The following is a 23,986-nucleotide window of genomic DNA, read 5'->3' as shown; positions in this document are numbered from 1 at the left end:
TTTTGTCTTTGGGGCAATCTATGCGTCCCAAGATGTTGAGCTTTTTAGAAGAAAGTAGCACGTTACAAAATGTGTACCAGTCATTGAGAGGAAAGCCCGTCTGCTCTGCCACCTTTCACCCAAATCACAAAAAGCCAAGTTTAAGGTAGGCCTTAAAAATTGAAAAAGAAAAATAAATAAGGAAATCAAACACACCCCCCCCAAACACACACACACAAAAGGAAGGGAGGAAGGAAGGAAAGAAAAAGGAAGGAGCAATTTAATACATGGACCATTATTTTTCCTTCCAGGTCTCAGCTGGAGCCAGTTGGAACAACACCCTTTACCAAAACGCTTAGGCAGCCTTTCCAGGGAGGATGGTCTCTTGAGTCACGACAGGGGGCTGTAAGCAGTGGGGGGCTCTGCAGCCAGCAACCAGCCTTTGTCCTGACTGAGGAGGTGGCCTGAGCGACATCCAAAACACACGTTTCCTCTCACCCACTTACCACTGCACGGAGTCCGCTTTGTCTGTCATTTCAAAGGCTCCAGCTTCTTGGCCCTGCGGAGCAAGGAGTGGGTGGCAGGGTTGGGGGAATGGTTGGGAGACAGTTTAGGTTTCTATACCAGAAAAAGGAAGCCTCCTGGGGTGACAGGCGTCACCGGCAGACGCACACCAGCCTCTGTAGGCAGAGACAAGAGTGGTTGTTATGGCGGACACGGGGAACTCAGCAAGCATGTCCTGAATGTGGGAGGCCACAGCAGCTGCCTCCCTGTGAGACAGCCTTGGGGCCCCTGCCAGTGGCCAAAGTGACTTGCTGGCCCTTGTCAGCTGTCACGCCTTGCCTGGCGCTGGGGCTCCAGCCTGGCACAGGGACCCATCCAAGTCACCAGCTCCAGTGAGCGCCAAGTCCTGTACCCAGGCTGGGTCCACACGGCCACCTGCAACCCCCTGTGAGCCGTTCACTGGACAGCACTGAAATGCTCATGTGTCCGACCAGTGGCCCCCTTGTCTGGAGGAAAGGCGGCTCTTCTTTTGTTGGTGCCAATCATGCGCCCACAAAGTGTGCACGGTGCTTCGCCAGGTACATTACAGCACCTCTCTGCACTGCCATTGGACATTGCGTAATGAAGTCCGAAGAAGAAATGCCGCTGAATTGCAGTGCTGGTGCAGAATACTGAGAGTCCCATGGACTGGCAGAAGGACAAACAAAATCTGTCTGGAGGAAGTACAGCCAGAGTGCTTCTTAGAGGCCAGGATGGTGAGACGTTATCTGACATATTTTGGACAAGTTGTCAGGAGAGACCAGTCCCTGGAAAAGGACATCATGCTGGAAGTGAGGGGCAGCAAAAAAGAGGAGCCTCCTCAAGGAGGTGGATTGGGACAGCGGCTGCCACCATGGGCTCAAGCATCGGCGCAGTGTGCACAGGGTGACTATGGGTTAGAATGGCTCAAGGGCACCTAACAACAACAACAACTGTTATTAGTTGCTGCCGAGTGGATCCCACCCCCGCCCCGCCCCACCCCGTGTGCCCAGTTGCAATGATCTATAGTACTGTCAAGGCAGAAGCCTGTCTTCTGAAGGACTACTCAGCGAGGGGATTCAAACACCCAGCCCTTCATCTTTCTCACCACCCAGACGCTTCTGTGTTGACTCCAAACCCACCACCAAACTGGTAATTCCAACTCCTCTCGACCCCACATGGGTTTCCCGAGGCTAGGCATCTTTATGGGTGCAGTCTCATCTTTTTCCCTTGCCGCTGGCAGCCCAGTACTTACACAAATTTATCCAACCGTGCCCCCAGCATCCGCCCAAATCAATGTGCTTCCCAGAATCTCAAACCCTGATTTTATTTGGAAAAAAAGTCATCGCAGGTGTAGTGAGTCAAAACGGAGTCCTGCTGGAGCAAGCTGGGCCCTTAATCCCATGAGACTGCATCCTGGAAAACAGAGAAGAGACACAGACATGGTGACGCACAAGTAAGAGGGCCGAGTCATGATGGAGGCAGAGATGGGAGTGATGCATCTACTAGCCAAGGATGGTTGGCAACCCCAGAAGCCAAGAGAGAAGCATGGGTGCCCTCCCCCTTAGAGTCCTCTGAGACACCCTCCCTCTGCCAACACCCTGGATCCTGGCCACCAGATCTGTGTGAGAGGGGAACTACCTACTGTTGGGGCCTTCCATTCTGTGGTGCTTTGTTCCAGCCAGTCTGGGACACTTGTGTGATGATCTTAGGAAAGAAAATGTATTTAACTCTTGCAATGCCTACTGCATTCCACTCTCGACTGTGTGCCATCAGCTTGCTAATGACGGTGGATTGAGCCAGTCAATGCCAATTTCAATAATAAGAAAAATATATATATAAATAACACGCTGGGCTGCTGACCAAAAGGTTGCTGGAGGTTCAAGCTGACCCAGATGTGCCAAGGAAGAAAGGTCTGATGATCTAATTCCCAAACATCAGTCACTGAAAACCCTATGGGGACCATTCTACTCTGACACACAAGGGGTCTCCACGAACCAGGGTTGACTTGCTCGCAGGGGGTTTAACAGAGTCTCAGAGAGATAAAGGCACCCCCCAAATCACTGCGCTCACATGTTTGCTATAGTTCCAGCAGGGCAGATTTCCTCAGTCTCAGGCTCCCTCCTACTCAGGAAGAGGGCCTGGACTCTTCTCCACCCTGGAGATCGGACTATACTCGGCATTTCCCTCATTCTTATAGCCAGCTGACCCACAAAGCTCACTGAATTGTAAGTCGGGACACTTCAAGGTATTTCTCTTTATTTCTCCCAAGAGCCCCTCTTCCTCAAGGACATGTATGAAGTGTTGGATGGACCCACAGCAGACAGGGGCTGCATGTGGTGGGGAGAGCCTCCCTCTGCGTCCTGGGCACCCTTGCCTATGGGTGGGGAACGTGGACCGTACAACTCTGCCCCAGCTTTGTGTTTTGTTTCCTTATTGACTTCCTCTTCCTCTTCCTGTTCTGTAACAAGAGACATGGTTTACAAGGCCTCTCTGTCCAATATGGCTGCCACCAACCACCTGTGGCTAGGGAGCGGAGTGCTTGAAAGGAAGCTAGTTGATCTGCATAAACACATTTTAAATGTAAGTTCCTTTTAGTTTATTTAAATAGCCTCATGTGGTTAGTGGGTACCACACTGGACAGCACAGATCTAGTAGTGTAGCTACCAGAAGGTCCTCTTCCCCTTGCCACTTTGCTACCCACTGCCCACAAATTGCAGTGGTAGCTTTGGTGGTGGAGGAATGCCACCGCCATGCCAAGTGATGCTCTTTCACATTTGGAGACAAGAAAGACTGAGTCCCACCCTCACCGGATACGAGTGTGTTTTCGGATAGAAGACCACAGGTTTTTGCTTCACTGAGTCCCCCAAATTAAAAAGGTCTCATAGAACAAACAGAGAAAACGCTCCTTTGGAAGGGGTAGGAGAAACACTTAACCCAAGTTGGTCTCTCAAGACCTTGGAATCAAAGGGATGAGAAGGAGAAAAAGGCAGTGGCAGGAAGTAAAGCTATTGGCCGTGGCTCCGAAAACTTAGTTCTCCGAACCTGGCAGAAGACCATGTTTCGTTTTTTAAATCAGATGCATTTTGAAAGGAGAGGCGGGGAGTAGGTGAATGGAGGCACGTTAGTTTTATGCAGCCTCACCAATGCGGTTCGACCTCAGGGAACACCCAAAAAGTTTTCTGAGACCCTCGCCCAAACGCTCACAATAACCTCCTGGAGAGGTGGCTCGCAGCACCTCGAGCCCATCCAGAGCGCGGCGGCCAATGAGCGCACGCCTCCGCCCGGTTTCGCGCTCCGATTGGCTGTGCTCGGCCGCCCGCGGCCCCGCAGGTTCCCAAGCCTGGTTTATAGAGGTCCGGCCCAGGCTGCTGCCTAGCCTTCCGGCTCCGCGCGTGCAGCTCCGCTGGGAGGGCCGGCCTGTGGATAGGCCCACCCCAAGGGCATTCCCCAAGGGCGCCCTCGGCCGCCCCCACCACGTCCTAGATGTACTATGCGGTTTCCCAGGCACGCGTGAACGCGGCCCCCGCGACCATGCTGCGGCCGCAGAGGCCCGGAGACGTGCAGCTCGGGGCCTCCGTGTATGAGCTAGTGGGCTACCGGCAGCCGCCCTCCTCGTCCTCCACGTCCTCGTCTTCCACGCCGGTCCCCCTCCTCCCCAAGGCGGGGCGCGAGAAGCCAGAGGCACCGCCCGAGTGTCGGGGCTCTGGGCCCGGGCTGGGTGCGAACACGGGCGCCAGGACGGACGCCAAGGAGGAGCAGCAGCAGCAACTGCGGCGCAAGATCAACAGCCGCGAGCGGAAGCGCATGCAGGACCTGAACCTGGCCATGGACGCGCTGCGCGAGGTCATCCTGCCCTACTCGGCGGCGCACTGCCAGGGCGCGCCGGGCCGGAAGCTCTCCAAGATCGCCACGCTGCTGCTCGCCCGTAACTACATCCTGCTGCTGGGCAGCTCGCTGCAGGAGCTGCGCCGCGCCCTGGGAGAGGGCGCCGGGCCCGCCGCTCCGCGCCTGCTGCTGGCCGGCCTGCCGCTGCTCGCCGCCGCGCCGGGCTCCGTGCTGCTGGCGCCCGGCGCCGTGGGGCCCCCGGATGCGCTGCGCCCCGCCAAGTACCTGTCCCTGGCGCTAGACGAGCCGCCGTGCGGCCAGTTCGCACTCCCCGGCGGCGGCGCGGGGAGCAGCCCCGGCGGCCCGGGCCTGTGCACCTGCGCTGTCTGCAAGTTCCCTCACCTGGTTCCCGGCGGCCTGGGACTGGCGACCGCGCAGGCACAATTCTCCAAGTGAAGGAGGCCCGGGCCCAGCCTTGGGGCGCGCCCCAGCCGGGCCTCCTGCCTTGCTTTTCTGCACCCCAGCGCCCCCGGGAGAGCGGGGCCCGAGAGGAGGACATTGGGAACCTTCTGGCCCAGAGGCAGGGACAATCGGCACTCCGGTAGTCGCCCCCACCCCCAGAAAATTAAAGGGACATGAGCGGATGTTCCATCTAGCTTTGGGACGCTTTAGGGATCTCAGTTGATTCCAGCTGCTTGGATCGGGAAGCGCGCATCCCCTTCCAGGAGTTGTGCGTCCTAGGGGATGGTGTGGCTCTTAAGGCGCCGTGCCTGGGCAGCCGGGTTGTTCAGCTCGCCCTACTTGGGGCCTGAGGTCAGCCCACTGCGCGACCTTCCCGGACTCCGCACTTCCGCCCCCGGGGGCATTACCTGCTCAACCAGGGGTTCAGGGTTGAAATCTGAAGCCTTCACCGGGGGCCACAGGTGGCAAGCACTTTTGTTCCCACCTGTCGAGTTCAATCAAAGGAAGCCGGACGTCAAGATGCTAGAAGAAAGACCAGTTAGCCGTGCAGGCCGGCAAGAGTGTTGCAGATGGACAGACAGACGCTGGGTGGCATTGGCATTGCAGTGGTGCCCTGACAACTCTCACTCGGGCCTTAGAGGGTAGTGGGTTGGACAGCCGGTCCGCTTGGCACCCGGGCTTTAGAGTGCTATTTTGGAGACTGGCATGACCAGGTGTTTTCGGGTGGTGTTTACTGACTCCTGGCATTTTAGGAAGTCGGTTTAGAACTCAAGATTTTGCCCCTCTCCCCTACCATGGTAGCGTAACCAACAGTTGAGCTTGTTTTGAAACAAAAACCAACCGCTTCCCACGCACAAGGCGCCCCAGTTAACTAAAATCAGTAACAAGGCATTCCGCGGTTGAGGGCTTCTCCGGAGCTGGACCGCCGCTGTCACCCTGCTTTCCCGTTGGAGGACAAGGGGCGGCACTAGGGGAGCCGCAGCCACAGGGCCACGGGGTCTGGAGCGGGGAGCCTGGCACTTCTTCCTTCTCACGCGTTGTTCTGGGGAAACGACATAAATCACACGGTTTGATTTGTTTACAGATGTTAACAAATTATTCCGCACAAGATTATGTTAAGATCTTACAGAAATTTGCTTTGATTCGTGTGTGTTGTGTTTAATGGTTTTGTTTTGGGGTTCTTTGGGTGGTGGTGGTGGTGGTTGGTATCGGAACTTAACTGGCAGTTAATTTTATCTCTAACTTTGCGGTGTGCGGAATCCACAAAATAAATCATTGAAAGGCCCTTACCGTTTTCGCCTGTTTATTTTTGTTAAACTGTCCGTGTGCCCTGGTAATTCAGAATTTAGGGATGACATTTAACGGTGAAGAGATTGGGATTCAAAAAATGTATACCGTCATTCTTCCATTTGCAGACGGATTCTATTCACAAGCCACTACAGGGAGTTCAGGTTTGGGTTGGCAATGTGAAACTGTGGGGGGGGGGGGGGGTCCGACATGGAGGAGAGAAGGCAGCAGGAAGGCAATCCCAGGGATTATTTCTTCACCAGTCTGGGAGAATGTTTTAACTACAGTTGTCCTCCTTTACAAAACGGGTTAAGCACACATTTATCACAAAATTATTTTATATCATCTTTCTCAGAAATGCACTTTTAGAAATCTCGGTGGCCTAGAGCTTAAATGTCACATAACTATGCACTGGAGCCCCAGGGCTCAATTAAGGTTGGAGTTGCCCCTCTGAAATTATGACCTTGGAAGCCGTTGAATTAGACTAAGAAACTAAGAAAGCTCTGTCAGGTTGATGATCTTAAGAAGAATGCAGACACACAATATGGCATAGTCCATCATTCTGCAAATATTTTATAGTCATTCACTAAATCCAACCACTGTTTCAAAGGCCAACCACACAATCCACTGCCACCAAGTCTATTTAACTCTTAGGCAGGCTAGTAGGAACAGACGCCCCTCTAACCGGAGAAGAATTCAAAGGTACCCATGCAAGGTGGCTTACTCAGTTCTATCCACATTGCTTTGTTTACCTGGGACATTTAGGAAAAATGAACATTTCACTTTGGAAACATGTTAAGGATGGTAGGAAGGAACTGGACTATTAGCCTAAAGGTTGGGGGTTCAAATGCACCCAGCAGCACTGTGGATGAAAGAGCTGGCACATTGCTCCCGTGAAGACTGTTGGTTAGTCACCACTGAGCCCAATGCTGAGTCACTGTGATCTTTACATAGTGGACCCATTCTAGCCTGTCCCAGGGGGGCTGCTCTGAGTGGGAGGGACGACAGCAGTGGGGTTACTTTGATGGGAAGCATCTATGTTCTCAAAAAAGAGACAGGAAAGGGCATGCAATGAAGCAACTGTGAGACTAGCTCCGCAGGGTATCGTCCTTCTTTCTACACCACTGCCCCTGGGGAAGTGACACGCTTCTGTGACATGTAAAATTTCATTGTGGCCGTTTGTTTATTCAACACCCATCTTGGCTTTCCTTGCAACTTAACAAGGCCAGAAGGCATAACGGGTACGTGGTGGGCTGCCAACCACAAGATCAGCAGTTCAAAACCACCAGCTGCTCCAAGTGAGGAGGAATGGAAACAAGAAACTGAAGGAGAATGTGGCATAAGTGACCTTGCAGTGAGGGGATTGCAATGCATGACTTGACTGGAAAACTGATCATTTGCTCTGTAAGCCTTCACCTAATTCACAATACTTTTTTTTTCTAAAAAGAAAGAAAAATATTTTAGAATCCCAAAGCCACGTTTTCCTGCCATCTTTCCATGCCACCATGATGGTGCTCCTGAATGTTCTGGCCAATGCTCTGAAGAGCATCACTACACTGGGGAGACAGACAGACATCCGAGAAAGTCTCCTCTTCCTCTTGTGGAGCAGCGGATGGTTTCAAACGGCTGACCTTGCAGTTAGCAGTCCAATGTGCCACCAGGTCTTGACTCGTGGCAATAAGCTTTGTTTGTTTGCTTTTTTTCTGACGGCACCCTCAGGAGACTTAGACAAGTGCATTACAGAGAGAACTTGTCTGCAAGCGTCTCCTGAGCAGAGACATGCTTTGTTTGGAATAACAACAAGAGGGTCGTTATGTAAACACAAATGAATGGAAACCTTAGAAGCAATACTTTTTGACTCAGCCTGGTAGCTGCTCCCATTAATTTCTTGCATCTGTGGAAAGGGCAGAGAAGCCCAGAGGGCAGACATAGATGGGTGGGTGTAGGTGTTGCCTTTCTGTAAACTGAAGAAAGCTCCCCGTGCCTACCTAATGGAAAGAAATACTGTGTGTGATTTTTTATTTAACTGAAAAAAATATCACACCCCATCATGGCTTTGAGAACTACCGGTATTTCAGATTATGACCGCTTTAAAGTGTTGAAAAGCGAAAGTGTTAGTCTGAGGACTATCTTCAATTACCTCCTGCGCATGTGAAAGGTGCACATTTTGAGATAAGACTTACATTGGGGTGCGGGTGAAGAGGTACGGCCAGAGCGCTCCTGAGAAGGCAAGGATGGCGGAGAGACTCCTTCTCATGTACTTTGGACATGTTGCCAGGAATGACCAGTCCCTGGAAATGGACATTAGGGGCAGTGAAATAGAGATAGCCCCTCCTTGAGGTAGATCTACACAGGCTGCAACAAGAGGCTTAAATAGAAGGAGGGTTGTAGGGATGGCCCAGGCCCGGGCAGTGTTTCACTCGGCTGTTTGAGTGGGATTGACTATGAATCGGAATGGGCCTAGCGGCACCCAACAAAGAGTATGGCTGAATGTAGTCGCAAGAGTTTCCAAGACTGGTTGAGGCAGCCTTAAAATATTTAAAGTACCTGTCTCCAGGTAGCACCGTGCTGGGCATTGCGTTAAGCAAGATAAGCACAGTCTTTATAAGGAGTTGACATCCTACAGAGCATCGTTAGGCATTCAGGGGTCCTACGAGGATAAAAGAGGTTGAATCTATGTATGGTGTCAGACGAGTAAAGCTGAGCCTCTCAAAAAAAATCTGTAACAGAGGAGTTTAATCGATAGGCACAGGGTTAGGGTTAGACATGTATGATGGGAGCATGAAGCTGATGTATGAGGGAGTGTTTTGTTTTGTTGAGACCTGGGCAGTGCCAGGAGCCAAAGAGCTTGCAGCATGGACCTGCTTCATTTATGTGGAGCTGGAGCAGGCCTTAGATTTTAAAAATTAATTAATTTTGGTCCATGCAGTACATCTCTGGAAAAAGAAGCCCAGGACTCTTCTTCCGGTGTGTTTTCCCTCATTCCTTCCTAGTCTGTGATGTGGGCGCAGGTCGTCGGCACAAGGAAACCAAACTGGCATGACGTGAGCAGAGTCTTCTGTCACTTTCCTAGATCTCCGAAGCTCAGGCAGATTTTACCTTGTTTTGCCTGCCCATGAGGATCACAACAATTTCCCCAGCTCTGTGACCGTCCATGATTTCAAAGTCGCTAATGTAGCCATGCTTCACCCTTTCAGTCAGAAACCAGACGGTGGCTTTAGAGCACAGCCCAATTGGAAGCAGTATTAGCTTCTTTGATGCTTTCCAGAGACTCTGCCGGGAGAGTCCTTGTAGTGGCTCAGAAAGGGTGGGAAAAGCTGACTTGGGGATTTTAAAATACTTTTCTTTCTTTTAGAAAAAAAAATGTATTGTAAATTAGGTGAAGACTTACAGAGCAGATCATCGGTTTTCCAGTCAACACTTCATGCTCATTGTGTTTCAACGCATCCATTGTAATCTCCTCAATGTGCCATTATGTGTCCCTTTCCCTCCCTTCCTCCCTGGGTCTCCTGTTTCCATTCCTCCTCTTTCCCTGGCCCCCCTGAACTCTGTCCTTGCGTAAATGCTGCCCTTTTGATTCTAGATCGTTGGTGCATTGAGTTTCAGACCTGTAGAGTCACTAAGAGCCATGGTTTTGGGAGTGGGGATGGGGGTGTATGGTCCCACCTGTCTGTATCCATGACCAGCAAGCCTGGTCTCTCTTATGGTTTTTGAGTTTTGTTTCGCTTTTTGGCACAGGCTTTTGGCAGAAAGAACATGCTTACGCTGGTCTTTGAAGGGCTTAAGGGGGTTGTGTTAGGCAGGCTGCTCAGAAGCATCGCGTGGCTCACTGCCAAAGAAGGTGCCTGCACCCACCCATCCACCCACCCATGGGCAGCCCCAGTGATTACAGTGAACGGAGCTTCTCTAAGGGGAAAGACAGAAGGCGCGAGAAGTGCTGTTGTTCCCTATGTGGTGGAGGCCAGGTGAGCAATCAGTAAACAGAGAGCAGATCGAATGCTCTGTGGGATTTGCTTCGCCTGGAGTGCTCATCTATTTACAGGTCTTCTCCTCCAAGGGAAACTGATTACACCAGGTCTGACAAGATCACCCGTGAAACACAGAGCTGAGAGAGAGTAAACGTTACCGTCACGGAGGAGTCTTCAGCCCAACCCGGAAAAGTCCCTAATCTGCCCAGGTTCCAATGATGAGCCGCAGTGGTGGCCTGGTCCCCCATCTGGTTTCCGATTTTCATCTCTGCTGGTGCCCAGGCGTGCATGTGGTGCCGGGCCTAAGTTGGCAGTCAAGAACCAGAGCTTCACTGTCCTAGCTAGCGCTCTTCCAGCCTCTTGTGCAGAGCAAATCAGGCCACCGAGAAAGCCAGCCAGGAGGGCTTGATTCTGCCGCAAGCAAAGGTGTCTGAGAACTTGCCAAGATCAAAGTCCACTCCTGTTCAGAGCGGTCCCCGATGTGTCAGAGCACAAGTGTGCTCCTGGTGGCTTTCCATAGGGTAATCTTTCAGAGGTCGATCCCCAGGCCTTTCTTCTGAGGTGCCTCTGGCTAGATTCAAACGACTAACCTTTCAGTCGGGAGCTGCTGGCGAGGGAGAGGGGCTCAATGATGCCTTTGGTCGCTCAATGCATCTCCTGGGCAAGGGTCCTTCCTCCACAAGGGTCTTTCCAGCTCATTCACTGTCCCTCCACCCTCTTCCCTGCACTCACTAAACCGCCAACACAAAAGATTACAACACTCTGGCTCTAAAGCAACAGTGAAGAGTCCCGTTTTGGTCACAATTGGCTTAGAGCCATCAGGTTTTCTTGGAGGAAGAGCCCACCGCCTGAAGTATCGCTTTCAAGCACAATGCAGGTTGTCCTGTCGACCTACAGATGCATGTGGACTAGTGTCGTTAATTATGCAGCAGCTGCTAATGAATTCCTTTTGAACAGTTTCATGGGTGGATCACTCATGCAGACAATTCAGTTCACGACAGGATTCCCTCAGATCACCACCACAGCCCCTTCGGAACCCTGTCTTCCTGCCCACACACATCGTGAGCTAGTGGGTTCTTTTATTTATTTATTTTCACGAATTCAACTTTTTTAGGTGGGCAATTTAGTGACCTTGTAGAAAACAGGGTGATAGTGTCTCTAAAAACTAAAAATTGAGCCATCCTATGATCCAGCAATTTCTTAGGAACATTGGCAGAAATTATAATAATTAGATGTGAAATATTATTCATGATCAATGTGATTTTTCCATCACTTTTCCCCCTCCATTTGTCCCTTGGTATCCACTACTAATTTTTTTTCTTTAAGTATTTTCCTTGGCTTATTATACCCATAAGATCCTGCAATATCATTCATTTTACAATTGATGATTTCATTCAATACAATGTCTGGTGGCTGTAATAATTTGTATCATTCCTGGGCTGACAATTACTGCAAAAGGAAAGCTAATGAGTTCCTAAAGCGATTGCCATTCTGTCCCTTTTCACTACACCCCAAGTCAGAGCCGAATGTCGGATCCAAGAGGAAGTCCCAGGGCAGGCTCCCCAGCTTCACAGAAAACCTCCCCTTTGAAGAAAACCCCCAAGCCCAAACAAGCAGTGGCGGCATCCATTTCAGACTCCATGTCAACGTATGTCAGACTCTAAACCAACCAAACTTACCAGCCATCAAGGAGAGGCCGGCTCGCAGTGACCCTACAGGACAGGGTAGAACCGTCCCCCTTGGATTCTGAGACCTGAAACAACCTCCTTGTTTTCCCTTGGAGCTGCTACTAGGCTTGAACCTCTGACTTTATGGTTGGCAACTCAGTGCATAGCCCAGGGTGCCTCATGTCGGAGTATGTCTGCAGCTAATATTCTTCAAAATAGATTGCCAGCCCTTTCTTCCAAGGCACCCCTGGTTACATAATGCGATGGCCGAGCACATTAACCACTTGCAAGTCCTTAAACACCCTGAGCTAAATGATACTCCAGGGAGCTAGTTCCTGAATTGAAAGCAAAGGAACTGCGTTTCTCTTTTGTCTCCAGTCTCCCAAAGTAACATTACCACCTGTCCACCCTCCTCTGTACGTGGATAAGGCAGCAGAGGCCCAGGAAGGTGACCAGACGGCCAGCTAATCAGAGGCAAAAGTCCAGGAGCAGTCCCTGCTTTGAGGAGGCAAACTGCCTTGCCATGGTGGGATGAACATTTCCTGGGGAGGGGCTTTGCTAAGGGGGTTTCCAACCCGAGCAGGCCCAGAAGACCTCCAGGCTCTGGTCTTTGGCAGCCTCTCTGCTTGGCCCTCTGTGTGCCCCCCCCTCACTCCCGCCCCTGCATGTAGGAGTGGCCTCTCCCCTGCAGGCTGACCTGGCTGCATTCAAGTCACCTGAACTTTCCCTGGCAGCCGCCCTCGCCCTCCTGGCGCTGAGGGAGTCCCAGACTGGTGACAGGGAGTGGCATCAGCTGAGGCAAACCCTGCGGAGAGCTCCTGCGATGTGTCATTAGGTAGGGTTTCAGAGACCAGCTTTCAGACAGCCAGGGCGTAGACAGCTGACACCCAGGGGCGGGAGGCAGGGGCAGCCGCAGCGTCTGGGGCAAGGATGGAAAGGGACCTGCATGTCTGCTGCTGCCTCCCCGCGTCCACACGTGGGTGGAGAGGAAACGTGCTGACTGGGGGGTCTGGAAGGCCTCTACTTCCAAAGCCCAGTGCTTTTGGAAAACGTTTCTTTTTCATGGAGCTGAGAGATTCGCCAAGAAGCTCTTCTTCAGCCATCCGTGCTGGCTGCTTCTCAAGCCCAAGCCGTGGGGCTGGGGAGAGAGCCCCGTCGTGGACCCTGCACCCGGAGCCCAGCGAGAGGTAGGCAGCGGCCCGGGCAGAGTGTTTGTCGCAGGCCTGGCACTGAAGGGCTGTCATTGTCCCTAAAGCTTCTCGGTGATGTGGTTGACCCCTCAGAGAATGCTGGTGTCGTCGTACAGCCAGGAGACCGCAAAATACCAAGAGCCGTGCTGACACTCACCTGCTGGGGTGACAAAGCCAAAGGACAGCCAACTCTCCTGGGGGCAGGCAGGGGGAAGGAGTGTCACAGATAATAACATGCTACCCTGTGCCATAAAGTAATGTCACTCGTCATAAAATGACAGTGCCCACGCGCTGCCATCAAGTCAGTTTCCACTCATAGCAACACAATAGGACTGGGTAGAACTGCCCCTGTGGGTTTCCAAGACCGTAACTCTTTATGAGAGCAGGAAGCCTCGTCTTTCTCCCACAGAGGGACTGGTGGTTTCAAACTGCTGACCTTGTTGGTAGCAGCACGATGTGTATTATTAGGAAGGGCCAGCACTGCACATCTCCATTGGGAAGCAGTGTTCTAAGCATCCCTTCTTTTGCAGCTCCTGTTGTTGGGGATGGTAGCTGCCATCAGTAGATAAAGTTGCGTGCTGACCTCACATACAGTGGAAGGAAAAGCTGACCCCTCGTGTAGGTGTAGGTGGGTTGGACTGCTCTGAACCATAATGTTTTCACTGGCTGATGTTTTAGAAATATTTGTCAGGCCTTTCTTCCTAGTCCATCTTAGTCTGGAAGATCCACAGAAACTGGCTCAGCTTCCTAGCCAGACGCAAGCCTCCCCTGACAGACAGACAGTGACTATGCATAAGGCGCGTGGAGAATTGCACCCAGGCCTCCCATGTGGGAAGTGAGAATTCTGCCACTACTGCCTATCCCATTTTACAGATGAGAAAACAGAAGAGAAAGAGGCAGAAATAAAGGAACTAGAGGCTGGTGAAGGGTGATCCTAGAAGCCTAGGATCTTGGGGTGAAAAAGGAGAGCCATTGACCTTTCTTTGCCCCGTAATCTGGAGATGTCCTCTCTTCCTCCTCTTCCAGGAAAGGCTGTTCTGTGGCCACCTGTGCCCTCTCCCCACATAGCCAGGTCTCACTGTCACTGAGTACAGAAGCCTGGTGGCATAGTAGGTCACACATTGAGCTGCTAATTGTAAGGTCAGCAGTTCAAACCTGCCAACTTCTCTGAGGGAGAAAAATGAGGTTTTCTACTCCCATAAAGAGCTACAGTCTCAGAAACCCACAGGGGCAGTTCTACTCTGTCCTATAGGGTGGCTCTGAGTCAGCATTGACCCAGTGGCAATGAGTTCCCTCTTCTGGCTTTGTGGTTGTTGTTCACTTGGTTTTTTAAAAATCATTTTATTGGGAGCTTGTACAATTCTTATCACAATCCCTACATACATCCATTGCTTCGAGCTCATTTGTACATTTGTTGCCATCATTCTTCTCATAACATTTGCTTTCAACTTGAGCCCTTGCTATCAACCCCTCTTTTTCCCCCTCCCTCATGAATCCTTGATAATTTATAAATTATTATTATTTGGTCATATCTTACACTGTCTGATGTCTCCCTTCACCCACTTTTCTGTTGTCCATCCCCCATGGAGGAGGTTAGATGTAGATTCTTGTGATCGGTTCCTCCTTTCTACCCTACATTCCCTCCACCCTCCAGGTGTTGCCACGCTTACCACTTGTCCTGAAGGGATCATCTGTCCTGGATTCCCTGTTTCCAGTTCCTATCTGTACCAGTGTGCATCCTCTGGTCTAGCCAGACTTGTAAGATAGAATTGGGACCATGATAGTGGGGGGAGGAAGCATGTAAGAAGTAGAGGAAAGTTGTATGTTTCATCGTTGCTACCCTGCACCCTGACTGGCTCCTCTCCTCCCCACAACCAGTAAGGGAGTGTCCAGTTGCCTACAGATGGGCTTTGGGTCTCCACTCTGCACTCACCCTCATTTACAATGATGATTTTTTTTTGTGTTCTTTGATGCTTGATACCTGATCTCTTCTACACCTCGTGGTCACACAGGCTGGTGTGCTTCTTCCATGCAGGCTTTGTTGCTTCTGAGTAGATTGCTGCTTGTTTACCTACAAGTCTTTAAGACCCCAGATGCTATATCTTTTGATAGCTGGGCACTATCAGCTTTCTTCACACCATTTACTTATGCACACATTTATCTTCAGCAATCATGTCAAGAAAGTATGCATCATGGAATGCCAATTTAATAGAACAAAGTATTCTTGCATTGAGTAAGTACTTGAATGGAGGCCCAATGTCCATCTGCTGCCTTAATACGAAACTTATAAATATATGCACTAGATCTATTTCCCCACCATCCTATATAAATATATTTACATATGTACATGTCTGTATTTAGGCCTCTATAACTACCCTTTGCCTCCTAGTTCTTTCATCTATTTCATTTTGCTTTCCTCTTGTCTCACTATCATGCTCAGCCTTCATTGGGTTTCAGTAATTTCTCTCAGTTATATTGCCCTTGCTGAATCCCTACCAGGCCTCTCACACCCTCCTTGCCACTAATTTTGGATCACTTGTTGCTCCCTCATCCCTGGGTTGGTCAACACCACCTCCTTTCCTCTGCCTCCCCTCTCCCATGTCCCCCGGAACCATCAGTCCTGTTGTTTTCTCTTCCAGACTGTTCATCCAGCCTATCTTATCTAGATAGATCTGCATATAATAATATGGACAGAAAACAAGGCATAGCAACAAAAGAGGACACAGCGATGACAACAAAAAAGAAACCCCATGACCTAGAAAAGAATACATTAAATTTTTTTAAAGAGAAAAAAAATTTAAAAAGAAAGAAAAACCTGTAAATAGATCAAGGTCTGATTTTTGATCCCTAGGTGTGTCCTTCAGTCAAATCCGATGGAGTTCCACGCTCTGGTCCCAGAGTCTGTCCTTTGCACTCCCTCGGGACCTCCCTGCTCTGCTCCCCTGTTGCTCTGCTGCAGGCCTTTAGTGTTTTGCCTCGGTGTGGCAGGGTCCGACCAGGCCAATCCTGACACTGAGTCTCCAGTGTTGTCCCCCGTAGGCCCATGGGTCAGTGAGGGACGCCGTGTCTCATAGTGGGATCAGCCATATGGTCCATCCGTTTTCTGGTTTTTAATGAATGTGACTTTGAGGGTCTCAACAGCCCCACCAAGTGACAGGTGGGTGTGCTAATGAATTCCTCCTCTGATGGCGAAAGCGCCCGAGGCCACGGAGTGGCTTTTGGGGTCATTTCACGTTTAGCTTCTCGTTTCAGTTGTGCCATGCTTCATTTCTATTCTCGGAGTTCTCATCCTGGTGGGGGCTGCTTGCCTGCCTGACGACCACCCTCTCTGCATGTGACAGTAGTGCTCATTTTGGGGTGGGGATCAGTAGATGTCATCCAATCCCCCTCCCCTCCCACAGAATACAAAACCTAACAAACTCGCTGCCATCAAGGCAAGGCCACCTTCTAGCAACCCAGGAGGACAGGGTAGAGGTGCCCCTGTGCGGTTCTGAGTCTGTAACTCTTTATGGGCATGGAAAGCCTTGTCCTTCTCCTGAAGCTGCTCGCTGACCTTGGGGTTAGCAACCCCCCAAGTGCGGCCCACTACACCCTCAGGGCTCCTGTCATCCAAACGGATCTAAAGAAGAAGAAGACACAGAGTGTTGGGCAGCCGATCCCTGGGGGATGCAGTTCGTACCTTTGGCTTCTAACTCAATGTTCAGGGTTTGAGTCCACCCAAAAGTAGCTCAGAAGAAAGCCTGGCCTGGCAACGTGCTTTTCAGAAACTCAGTCTCTGTACAGTCAAGGATACAGAGGTCTCCTGACACCGTTCTAGTTGCCATGGGTCTGGAATGCGCTCTAAAAACAAACAAGGTTCTACAAATCAGAGCTGAGCAGGTGGAAAATCGACCAAAGGTCAAATCAAAGTTGACCTTGGAGGTGCTTCGTGTAATCCCCGGGAGTTTTTCTGTTCGTACTATGGATGGGCGTTTTATTTGGCTTACTTCTGAGGCTTTGCTGGTAGCTCTCCCTTCTGTAGTCCGGGTCGCTTTATGGAGCAGGGCTGTGCTTGGGGGCAAAGCCCCTCCCTCCCTCCTGTTTAGACCAATAGGTTCTCAACCTGTGAGTCGTGACCCCTTTGGGGGTCAAACAACCTTTTCACAGGGGTCTCCCAAATAACAGTAGCAAAATTACAGTTATGAAGTAGCAACAAAAATAATTTTATGGTTGGGGTCACCACACATGAACTGTATTAAAGGGTCATGACATTAGGAAAGTTGAGAATCACTGGTTTAGACCCTTATCAGCACATTGTCCTAATTGGTTGCACCTTGTGACCTTGGCCTGGCTACTTGAACTCTTGTGGTCTGTCTCCTCACCTCTGACATCAGGGGAACCATGATTAGTTCATTAGGAGTCAAAGGCAACTGTGCGTCCAAACTGTGTAGCTTCATGCCTGGCACTTTGTGAGTCCTGCATAGCCCTGGTTGCTGGTGTGAGTTGCCCTTGAGTCAGCTCCAACGGATGGTAACCTAATATGTAACAAGGAGCCCTGGTGGTGTAGAGGTTGTGCGTTGGGCTGCTAACCCCAAAGCCAACAGTTCAAAACCACCAGCTGCTCTGTGGGAGAAAGCTGAGGTTTCCTAAGCATATTAGCATTATCACTGGTTTTGTTATTATTGCTTGTGCAATTCCCTCCATCCGCTAGAATATGCTGTTTGTAAAAGATAGTCAATCATACCCATCTCCTCTTGCAATGTATCTGCAGTGACCTTGTCAGCACCAGTAAGTTAACATCCATCTCCAGTGACTGAAGTTACCTCCGAGCCCTTTTGACATGGAAGCGAGCCCAGAGGGGTTTGTGAGGGGCTTTTCGTAGGGAGTTCTGTGCTAAGAGGACATTGGGGCTTCAGTAGCAGACGTTTGGGCCAGTGTAGCTCCCGGGAATCTACCAGCCATCTGTCAGGGTATGCTCGAGTGTTGCTATGACAGTGAACAGGTTTGTTACTCAGATAGACTAGGAAGAAAGGTCCGGTGGTCCACTTCTGAAAAGAAGCGAAGGAAAGCTCACAATACCCAGATCCCCAGCCAGTGATATGGATGGTCTGGGTCCTGGCAGCGTTTTGTTCAGTTGTACACGGGGTTGCCACAGGTCGGCACGTGCCCACGTGCCGGCAGCTCACAGCAACAAGCCAAGTGATGTCCGCCAAGCTTGGCTCTCAGCCGTGCCAGGCCCCGTGCGGGTGTGCCCTGCCCACGGGAAGCCAGAAGGCTTCTCCTAGGTGGGTGGGGAAGGCACCAGGATTTTCTTCTCCCTGCCGCCTGACTGACACACAATGGGCACTTCAGAAGCCACAGCATGTCATTCTCCCCCAGCGAGGCGTCAGCTCAGGACAGCTCTGAGCCTTAGGGAGTGGATTGTGGAGGGCGACATAAACACCAGGCTGGGGAGCATGAAGTCACCGCCTGACTCATCTCTGCACATGGGCGCTCAATGAGGCTCAGTCAGGCCGGGGCCACCACCAACCAAGGTGCCGGGCTTCTCTGCCATCCGGACAGGAGGGCGCTGCAAACCCCTTCAAAGCTGGCGCTCTGTGTCCAGCAGACATTGACGGAGCTGGGAGCCAGTGCCGCCAGTATTTCTCCAGTGAGTGCTGTGGACCACCTAAACTCAGTTAAGGGGTGGTGCACACAGTTACGGCAGTTGATTGTTAGCTTCAAAGCTGCTCCGAGGTGCCTCCAAAGAAAGGCGTGGTGATCTACTTCCTAAATATTAGTTACGGAACACTGCATGGAGCACCATTGTACTCTGACACACTTGGGGTGGGCCCGAGTTGAAACTCACTCACCTGGCTTTAGACTTGGGCGGTGGTGCCTTTATCACCCGAATTTCTACACAAATGATGTGCAGGTTACGTCTCCTTCTGTGAACCTTGAGACCCTATCAGACTAGTTTCCTAGGCTCGTGGGGTGTGTTAACGCATGCTCACGGCGTGTTATCTGGGGGGCTGCCCTCACTAAGTACCTCACACTGGTGCTTTGTAAGAATGGAAGTTATAGTCCCCAAGTCCTGGGGACTAGAAATCCACATTCATAGTGTTGACAGAGCCCTGCCCGCTGAAGAGTCCAGGGAGGGAGTCTTCCGGATCCCCCACTCCCTCCCTCTGGGATAGCTCAGTCTTCACACGGCCCCGCCCATCTGCGCCTCTGTCTCTTTTTCCTCCTTTACAGGGACACCGCTCGTCTTGGATTAGGACCCACTGTACTTCTGTTGGGCCCTAACTAGAAGGTCCAGCAGTTGGAACCCACCAGCTGCTCCTCAGGAGAAACACGAGGCTGTGAGGATTGACAGCCTTGGAGACCCTCGACAGGGTGGCTGAGTGGGAATTGACTCAGCAGCCTGGGGATACACTCTGCCATGATTTTTTGTTAACTGATACGATTTCCTGCTGATAAGGATCCTGCTTCCAAGCAAGGCCATGCTCGTAGGTATCAGGGGTTGGGATGTCAGATGATTTGGCAGGGCACTGGGGGTGGAGGGCAAAATTCCATTCATGAAGTGCTTCAAAGCAAATTTCCGCTTTTACACAGAAATTTCCCTCTATGGAATCACTTGTTAAAATAAGCACATGAAGGGAGGGAGGGAGAGAAATAGACCCTAAGAAAAGGAGAGAAGGGGAAGGGAGGGAGAGAAAGAAGGAAGATGGAGAGAGGGGAGAAAGAAAACTCAACCGCCAGTTGTTTTCATTGGCCTAGTCCCTGTTAGGGCTCAGTCATTACGCTTCTCAGCAGCAATTTTAAACAGCAAACAGGCTTTAGTTCAAGCTCATTCCGGGATAACTTCCAACAAGTCAACCAGACACAATGAGAAGAGCATTCTGCTTCATTCACTCATCTCCCAAAGTAAAGTGGAATGGGTGAGGATAGATCGTTGGGGCCCACGTCTTTGGAGGGAATAGAGTCAAGACATGAATTAAGTGAGGCACTTGTTCTGGGCACAAAATGCCTGAAAAGTGCCCCTAACTCAGGAATTCCAACGAATCATAATTATTTACTCATTCAGGCAAAGAGGAGGAGAAATTAGAAGTCATAGCCATGGTTTTTTTTTAAGGTTTTATTTTTATTGTCATACAATTCACCTATCGTACATTTCAATGGTCCATTTGCATCCAGAAGAGGGGTACAATCATCACCACAATCCATTTTCATCTTTCTTGTACTTATCCGTAGCCTCCGTTTCCCCCAACCTCTCCTGCCACACTCCCGAGGAACCCTTTTTTTTAAAAAAAAAAATCATTTTATTAGGGGCTCATACAACTCTTTTTACAATCTGTACACGCATCATTTGTGTCAAGCACATTCGTACGTATGTTGCCATCATCATTCTCAAAACACCTGCTTTCTACTTGAACCCTTTGTATCAGCTCCTCATTTTCCCCTCTTCCCCCTCCCCCAGAACCCTTGATAATTTATAAATAATTCTTATTTTATCATATCTTACACCATCCAACATCTTCCTCACCCAGTTCTCCGCTGTCCATTCTCCAGGGAGGAGGTTACATGTAGACCTTGTCATCTGTTTCCCCTTTCTCCCTCACCCTCCCTCCACCTTCCCGATATCACCACTCTCACCACTGTTCCCGAGGAGCTCATCTGTCCTGGATTCCCCGCATTTCCAGTTCCCATCCGTGCCAATGAACATCTCCCGGTCCAGCTGATTATTTAAGATAGTATTGGGATCATGATAGTGAGGGGAGGAAGCATTCAAGAATCAGAGGAAAATTGTATGTTTCATTGTTGCTACACTGCACTCTGACTGGTTCATCACCTCCCCACAGCCCTTCTGCAAGGGGATGTCCAATTTCCCACAGGTGGGCCCTGGGTCCCCACTCTGCACTCCCCCTCATTCACGATGCTATGATTTTTTTTTTGTCTTTGATGCCTGATACCTGATCCCTTCGATGCCTTGCCAGCTCACAGGCTGGTGTGCATTTTCCATGTGGGCTTTGTTGTTTCTCAATTAGATGACCCCTTGTGTATCTTCCAGCCTATGGGACCCCAGATTCTATATATTTTGACAACTAGGCACCATCAGCTTTCTTCACCGCACTTGCCCATGCATTCGCTTTATTTGCTTTGTCTTCAGCATTCGCGTCGGGGTAGGCTGGCGTGCTTCTTCCTTGTGGGCTTTGTTGATTCTTAGCTAGATGGCCACCTGCTTGTCTTCAAGCCTTTAAGACCCCTGATGCTATCTCATTTGATAGCCGGGCACCATCAGCTTTGTTTGCAACTTTTGCTTATGCACCCACTTTGTCCTCAGTGATCTAGTCGGGACAGGTCGGACCCAAGGAATCCTTAATCCACTTACTGTCTCAATAGATTTATCTATCCTGGATTTCATACACAGTAAAACACCAAAACAAATCACCTAGCAACAGCAACAAAGTAAAACAGGAAAAATTCAATAGGAAAGGAACCAGAGCATATTAAAAACTAGAACGAATTTACAGTTGATCGTAAGGGAGAGTGAATGAAAAGGTACTAAATTTCAACTTGCCTGCATCTGCAACTATCTGCTTTCCAAAACATCCTGCCCGATAGTAAAGCCATGCACATCCCTGGTCCGTGGTCAGACGGGACCCACCGGAGGCTTAATCCACTTGCATTTCCCCTTTGCTTAAAAACAAAAAAAACAGAGACAACTTTAAAACGAGTCGAGAGAGCAAATGATAAGAGATTACAGTTAGCCTTCACAGAGCTCGCTCTGATAACAAGGCTGTTCACCCCCACAGACTGAGGTCAGGGGGGTTCACTGGAGGCTCCGTCCATGTGGGGACCCTGCAAATGGATGCTGGGCCTTCACCGTCATCTATAGCCCTCTCTGCAAGCCAGCTGTTCACCATTTACTCTGATTCCTTCCCTCTTTGGCATTTGGATTTTATTATTTACAATTTTTGAGTCCCTTAGGCTGGTGTGCTTCTTCCATGTGGACTCAGGTGACTCTTAATGCATCATAAATAAATAAGTGTAATACTTGTCAAAGTAAAAAATAAATTTTAAAATAAGGGCAGAGTCATGCTGCTAATTTTCTCTCAGACTCAACGCGGCTCAGCAGGGCACTGGAGGGAGCCAAGACTCCCTTCTGGAAAGGGCCATTCCCTGGCTGCCATGAAGTCACAGTCTCCCCAGGACCTCAGGCGGGGGGGGGGGGTGGGGTGGGGGGGGAGAGGGAGTGTGCTTTCAGGAGTTGCTGCGGTTCGCTCTCAGGAGCACCACCAGGGCGCTCAGAGAATTCACGTCCCAGCAGACACAGTCCCTGCCCACTGATTCCAGGACAGCCTGCGCTGGCACCAGCATCTTGTGTTCGATCCCTGTTTCCTGCTTCTGAGCTCTGTGATCTCGTGGCCGACGTGGGGATGGCCCTTGAAACCTCGGTAGCCCCATCTGTTAAGGAGCCCTAGTGGCACAATGGTTAATCACTCCGCTGGTGGAAAGGGGCTTTGAGTGCACCCTGGCTGGCTCCCTGGGAGAAAGATCTGGTCTCCTATCTCCCATAATGATGACCGCCCACACGGTGGGTGACAGTGGGGGCCCAAGATCTATTTTCAGGAAACCCCATGGATTAAGCCTCCCGCGAATCCCCTCTGCCCATCGTGGAGGGATGCGAACAGCCTTGCTGTCACGCAGAGAGCCTTGTACAGTCAATCATGGCGGATGTGGTTAGGTTGACATGAAATACCTTATCATTTGGCCCAATGGGATCCTTTTGGCCCATTTTAAAGTTGGTTCGGTTTTTAATATGTTCTGCTCTCTTGTTGGTTGAGATTTCCCCATGTTTGCTCTCATCATTGCTATCGGCCTATTTGGTGTGCCTCTTGCCTATGTTTCATATGATCTTCTATCTATGAATTCCAGCAGAGGTGGATCGATAGATAGTATTGGACTGAGCATTGCCCGGGGGCATGACGGGGGAGGATGGGGAACGGGAGCCAAGCACACTGACTATGAAAAGAAAATGTTCTGAAGTGAGTTGTGTGATGACGCCACAAATCCGTGATACGACTGAACCATTAAATTGCATGATGTGTGACATATCTGCCAACAAAACTATTTTTATAAAAAGATGACAGCCTACAGAAGCCCGTGGGGCAGTTCTACGTGGGGCTGCTAGGAGTCAAGGTCTATGCAGCCTCCCACCACCACAGCAGCCTCGTCTGTAAACTGGGCACCAGCAGGTGTTGACTGCCCAGGATGAGGTGAGGGTCAAATGAGGCACCGGAGCGCCCAGCTGAGCGCCGGGAACCCTTGTTATCCGTGGTGATTAGTGCAGGCATGCACCCACAGCCGATCTTATCTTTCACCCCTTTGGAGCCCTGGCAGTTGGGACAGTGGGAGGGAACAATTCCCCGTCGGCTCACTTATTTACTTTGGAGACTCATTGAGGTCCCCTCCTGAGGAAGGCCAAGTCCATGGCGCACACACGCCTGCAGTTGTTGATGTTGTTGTTTGTTCAGCAAACCTCTGAGATGAGGCCGTGGTGGTTCCTGGGTAGAATGTTTGCTCTCCAGGCATGAGATCTGGTTCCAGTCTCGGCCAATGCAGTTGATGCACCTATGTGCAACACCACTTGTCTGTTGGTGAAGGGCAGAGGGTGACATGGTGGTAGGGTGCTTAGCAGGTTTCACCTGAGCTTCCAGGCTAAGAGGGACTAGGAAGAAAGGCCTGGGGATCTACTTCTGAAAATCAGCCCATGAAAATGCCATGCATTTCAATGGTACAACTCACAACTAACCGTGGGGAGGGAGCAAGCCTGGGCAGCTTTTCATTCCATTTTGCACGGGGTCGCCGTAAGTTAAGGGCCAGCTCAGTGGCAGCTGACAACAGGCGTATGAAGGTAATGATGATAACAGTAGGCACGGCAACAATAGGGTGCCTGGCACTTGCACTGAACAGTTAACGAGGGTGTTATGCGGTGCCATGTTTGTGCCAAGGCCTTCCCAGACATGTAGTTGTTGTTAGGTGCCATCGAGTCAGTTCCGACTCTCAGAGACCCTCCGTACCACAGTACAAACCATTGCCCGTCTGTGCCCTCTCGCATTTG

The 23,986-nt window shown here is 50.6% G+C and overlaps 1 protein-coding gene across 1 annotated transcript; it reads left to right on the top strand.

The window, feature by feature from the left end:
- Positions 1–3,960: 3,960 nt before the first annotated feature.
- On the top strand, positions 3,961–4,785 carry OLIG1 (oligodendrocyte transcription factor 1). Its single transcript, XM_075543375.1, has one exon. It carries the CDS (start codon positions 3,988–3,990, stop codon positions 4,783–4,785), a length of 798 nt encoding a protein of 265 aa, XP_075399490.1. The 5' UTR covers positions 3,961–3,987.
- The last annotated feature ends 19,201 nt before the right edge of the window (positions 4,786–23,986 follow it).

Source organism: Tenrec ecaudatus, chromosome 2 (assembly GCF_050624435.1).
Source record: "Tenrec ecaudatus isolate mTenEca1 chromosome 2, mTenEca1.hap1, whole genome shotgun sequence".
Classification (NCBI taxonomy): Eukaryota; Metazoa; Chordata; class Mammalia; order Afrosoricida; family Tenrecidae; genus Tenrec; species Tenrec ecaudatus.
This window is presented reverse-complemented; position numbering and strand designations above follow the sequence as displayed.